This window comes from Anabas testudineus, chromosome 9, assembly GCF_900324465.2.
Source record: "Anabas testudineus chromosome 9, fAnaTes1.2, whole genome shotgun sequence".
NCBI lineage: Eukaryota > Metazoa > Chordata > Actinopteri > Anabantiformes > Anabantidae > Anabas > Anabas testudineus.
Genome location: NC_046618.1, coordinates 28,022,758 through 28,028,326, shown reverse-complemented (window position 1 = coordinate 28,028,326; position 5,569 = coordinate 28,022,758). Strand labels below are relative to the sequence as shown.

Genomic DNA, 5,569 nt, shown 5'->3' with positions numbered 1-5,569 from the left:
GAGACAGAGGAGGAGACACAGGAGGAGACACAGGAGGAGACAGAGGAGGAGACACAGGAGGAGACACAGGAGGAGACACAGGAGGAGACAGAGGAGGAGACAGAGGAGGAGATACAGGAGGAGACAGAGGAGGAGACAGAGGAGGAGACAGAGGAGGAGACAGAGGAGGAGACAGAGGAGGAGACAGGAGGAGACAGAGGAGGAGATACAGGAGGAGACAGAGGAGGAGACAGAGGAGGAGACACAGGAGGAGACAGAGGAGGAGACAGAGGAGGAGACAGAGGAGGAGACAGAGGAGGAGCCGGTTTTATAGAAACGTTAAAACTTTATTTAGTAGAAAACTGGCTGCAGCACCAAGGTTCAAGTAAATAGAATAAAAATCTCTTTATATACAAAATACAAATTTCATCATGAGTTAAAAAAAAAAACGAGTCGAATAAATAAAAACAACAATAATCGGAGGGGGGGGGGGGGTGAGGGAGGGGGGGTCAGAATACATAATAAATGAGGCAGCTCCATTCACTCTATTGTCCGAGCGGTGAAACGGGATTTCCACGCTCTCTTTTCCGCTCCATCACTCTACAAATTGTAAAATTGACTTTTCACCTCCTGCAGACTGTGAGAGGAGGGCGGGAAAAAGTGCAAAAGGTTTTGGAGAAACGTCCAGAATCAAACTAAGCACAGAACAAATGTCAGTCAATGAGCTCAGTAAGGCCAACAGTGGTTCTCAGTCTTAGTCCAACAGGTTCCCTGGTGTCTCTACATTTCTCTGGTCTGTGAGTCCGGGGGCCCGGAGCCCCCGGCGGCCTGGCGCTCAGTAGATGCCCGGCACGAAGCTGTGGAAACCGTACAGAGCGTCCTGCTGCAGGTAGCTGTAGTCCTCCGGAGCGGCGGGGCTGCCCGGGCTGGAGGCGCAGTAAGCCGGGGAGGAGGACGAGGACGAGGAGCCGCTGGAGCTCCAGGAGCAGGCGTCGCTGCCGGGGCTCAGCAGCAGCGGGGCGTCGCCGGTCTTCCCCGCCTGCAGGTCGGCGATGCGGATCGTCTCTGACAGCGCCCAGATGTAGTTGTGCGCAAAGCGCAGAGTCTCGATTTTGGTGAGCTTGGTCTCGTCCGGGAAGGCCGGCAGCACCCCGCGCAGCGCGTCCAGCGCATCGTTCAGGTTGTGCATGCGGTTCCTCTCCCGGTCGTTGGCCTTCAAGCGCCGGTTCTTCTTCACCACCTGCACGGTGGCTTCGCTGCGGGCGCGGCCGCGGCGCCGCTTCTTCTGCTGCTGCTGCTGCTCCGGGGAGCGCGGCGGGCAGAGCGGAGAGGAGCCCGGGGAGCACAGGCTGCCGCGGGAGTCCTCGTCGTCGGTGTGCGGGAAGAAGTCGCAGCTGCTGCTGTCGATGTCGGAGTAAACGGGCTCCATGACGCTTCTCTGTGGACGGTGCTGCAGGTGAACAAGTTTTTCCGAGCTGGATCCGAAAGGACCGGGTCTTTGGAGCAGGGTGATCGGCACGCGTCTCTCGGCGTCTCTTTGCTCTGGATCAGCTCGTGCGAGCCGGTGAGCCTGGCACACGACCGGCCTCAGCCCGCTTATATACTGTGGACGGGACAATGACCGCCCCCCTGCTCCTGCACCCCCCCGTCACACCCCCGTCCTGGCATCAGAGGACAGGATGAGGAGGATGAATGCTGCGGCAGGTCTGCCCCGTGCCGCGGGAGCTGCTCATTAACATAATGACGCCCGCGGTGTTTGCTCGCCCCGCACAGAGAAGCGTGCCGGTAATCACGGCCAGCCAATCAGGGGCGGCGGCCGGCCACGCGAGCGACACGCACGAACCCGCACGCCCTCCCCTCCCTGTGAGGACCGGGACCAAACCCACTTTCAGAGTTAAACCCCCCCAAAAAAAAGAAAAAGAAAGAAGAGTCAGTAGGACCTCCGCCCCCCCGCCGGGCGGAGACACGCTCCGGAGAATCACCCATCCATCCATCCATCCATCCACACATTCATCCACCCGTCCATCCATCCATCCATCCATCCATCCATCCACCCACCCATCCACCCGTCCATCCATCCATCCACACATTCATCCACCCGTCCATCCATCCATCCATCCATCCATCCATCCACCCACCCATCCACCCGTCCATCCATCCATCCACACATTCATCCACCCACCCATCCACCCGTCCATCCATCCATCCACCCATCCATCCATCCACCCATCCATCCATCCACCCATCCATCCACCCACCCCGGTCACTGTGAAAACCTGAGGTCTCCTCTCTGCTGAAGTCAGGGCAGCACCAGAAGCTGCGCTCCAGGAAGTCCAGGATCCGTTTTTCCAGAATCCAGAAAACCCCCTGAATCAGATGAATCATCTTTTCACCTGCGATCACACAAAAGATGAGTTCAGAGTTCAGATCTTCCCTTTTTGTGGATTTTGTCAAACTAATTTAAAACTATTAATGTTTTAACTCAGCTTTGAATTTCAAACTGGAAACTTGAAACCTAGAAAACAGAGAATTCAAGGATTAAAAGTGGTTCCAATGCTCAAAAATACAGGCTGATGTTAAAGGTCAGGGGTCACAGAAACTGCTGCAGGATCCTTTTAGCTCTCAGGCTAATAATAGAGTCCTGTTTGATCCTCATTTAATTCAAGATAAACTGGATTCTGTGGGTTCTTAAGACGGTCTCAGGAGAACAGCAGAGTCTGGTTCACGCTGGCACGTCCTGTTTAATTCACTCCTCCCATATAAAAATGATAAAAATGTCCTCCCATATAAAAATGATAAAAATGTCCTCACTTATAAAAATGTCCTCACTTATAAAAATGTCCTCACTTATAAAAATGTCCTCACTTATAAAAATGTCCTCACTTATAAAAATGTCCTCACTTATAAAAATGTCCTCACTTATAAAAATGTCCTCCCATTTAAAAATGTCCTCACTTATAAAAATGTCCTCACTTATAAAAATGTCCTCACTTATAAAAATGTCCTCCCTTTGTAAAAATGTCCTCACTTATAAAAATGTCCTCACTGATAAAAATGTCCTCCCATTTAAAAATGATAAAAATGTCCTCCCATATAAAAATGTCCTCACTTATAAAAATGTCCTCACTGATAAAAATGTCCTCACTTATAAAAATGTCCTCACTGATAAAAATGTCCTCCCATTTAAAAATGATAAAAATGTCCTCCCATATAAAAATGTCCTCACTTATAAAATGTCCTCACTTATAAAAATGTCCTCCCTTTTTAAAAATGTCCTCACTTATAAAAATGTCCTCACTTATTAAAATGTCCTCACTTATTAAAATGTCCTCCCTTTGTAAAAATGTCCTCACTTATAAAAATGTCCTCACTTATAAAAATGTCCTCACTTATAAAAATGTCCTCACTTATTAAAATGTCCTCACTTATTAAAATGTCCTCCCTTTGTAAAAATGTCCTCACTTATAAAAATGTCCTCACTTATAAAAATGTCCTCACTTATTAAAATGTCCTCCCTTTTTAAAAATGTCCTCACTTATAAAAATGTCCTCACTTATTAAAATGTCCTCCCTTTTTAAAAATGTCCTCCCTTTTTAAAAATGTCCTCACTTATAAAAATGTCCTCACTTATTAAAATGTCCTCACTTATTAAAATGTCCTCCCTTTTTAAAAATGTCCTCCCTTTGTAAAAATGTCCTCACTTATAAAAATGTCCTCACTTATTAAAATGTCCTCACTTATAAAAATGTCCTCCCTTTGTGCAGCAGTCTGTATCATCTGTTCCAAATCCATCCTCGATGAAACTTTAATGTTCTGTAGCAAAACTGAGCCTCGAATCATTTCTGACCTCAGAGAAAATACAATCAAACCTTTTTATTCCTTAAGCAAATGTGATTTTGAGCACGTGAGTTATTCTGATGCTGAAATGACAACGGGTTCTGTTAAGGGGCAAGTTGTGGGGAAAGAAAACAGTGTGGACCAGTGTGTGGTTCAGAACAGATCCCGAGCCCCTATCAACAACACAGATCCAAGTAAACCACTGACCCTGATCTCTGGTGTGTGCGGACAGTTTCACTTTATGAAGTCTGGCTTTTTGTTTGTCTTTTCATCCCTTCAGGCAGCAGTAAACCCGTCCAGCGTGAGCGCTTACAGCCCAATTTTCTTTAAGTGTGTTTTAAAGACATCTTTATGAGACAGGCATCCAATTTTCCATTAATTATTCCATTTATTCAGTTTGCAGCTCAGCGGAGGAGAAGCAGAGACCTGCAGAGTCTTTCTGCGGCTTTATTCTGCAGGAGAGGGGGGACAGTCATTTATAAATAATTACACAATGTTTAGAGTCTCCAGGCATGTATAATATATCAAAGCGATTATAAGGTGAATTGTTCCTTTGTGGCCGTCCGCCCTGCACTTCTTTTCACTCCTCTCCTGGTTTGTCCCTCGTCCAAATTCAGCTCCTCTGGCCTTTTGTGCTGCTTTCTTTCTGCCTCAGCCACTCTATTGGTATCATTCTTATTCAAATGGGCCTCAGCAGGAACAAAACCAAACCCAGGCTGCACACAAATCATCTCTGCCCCGGCTGCAGGGCCGGCACAAGCCTCTGTGAGGCCCCAACAACAAGTCTGCAAATCCTATTTCACTCAAAGAGGATAAACCACACTTTAAAAGTAGTTTGATACAAGTAAAGCTCCTGCTTTCCACAGAGTCGCTGCAGTTAGAGTAAACAGGTGTCTGCAGGAAAACAGCTGAGCTGGAGTTAGAGATGGACGTAGGAAATAAGATCATCAGCGAGGAACCAGATAGAATGAAGGGAGAAGAGAAGAAGAGGAAAGTTAGAAGGAGACAAAAAGTGAAGGAACATGAAGCATCAACACAAAAGATCTGATCTGCATATATGATATGCAGACACCCTCTCTACATTTAAGACTAGACTTAAAACTTTCCTTTTTTATAAAGCTTATAGTTAGAGATGGATCAGGTGACTCTGAACCATCTCTTAGTTATGCTGATATAGGTTATTCTGCTGGGGGACCTCTACTGATAAACTGAGCTCCTCTCCTCTCTCCTTTCTCCTGTATCAATGCAATGCCACCATTGCATGTCATTAACTTTGTGTCTTCTCTCTCTTTTAGTTGTGTTTCCTCCTCTGTCTCCCTCTCTCTGTACTTTTCTGCAGGTATCCTCGGCCTGGAGCTGTACATCTCCAGTATCCAGTTCACCTGCCCAATGTGCTTGCTGCTTGTTGTTGTTTTTGTGCCTGCAGTTCTTTTCTCTCTTCTCTATCCACTCACCCCAACCGGTCAAGGCAGATGGCCGCCCACTATGAGCCTGGTTCTGCTGGAGGTTTTTTCCTCTAAAGGGAGTTTTTCCTCTCCACTGTTGCCTAAAGCTTGCTCAAATGGGATTGTTGGGTTTTCTCTATAATTTTTTGTATAAATATTTTCTGTAAGGTCTTAAACCTTACACTGTAAAGTGCCTTGAGATAACTTCTGTTGTAAATTGGCGGTATACAAATAAAATTTAATTGAATTGAATCTGATCACAAACATCAGACATGAGCAATCTCATGTCTCATTTGGTAATAAATAAA

At 46.7% G+C, this 5,569-nt stretch overlaps 1 protein-coding gene across 1 annotated transcript; it reads right to left on the bottom strand.

The window, feature by feature from the left end:
- Positions 1–473: 473 nt before the first annotated feature.
- Positions 474–2,005, bottom strand: neurog1 (neurogenin 1). Its single transcript, XM_026342603.1, has one exon. The coding sequence runs from the start codon at positions 1,406–1,408 to the stop codon at positions 815–817; it is 594 nt and encodes a 197-aa protein (XP_026198388.1). The 5' UTR covers positions 1,409–2,005; the 3' UTR covers positions 474–814.
- Between the last annotated feature and the right edge of the window lie 3,564 nt (positions 2,006–5,569).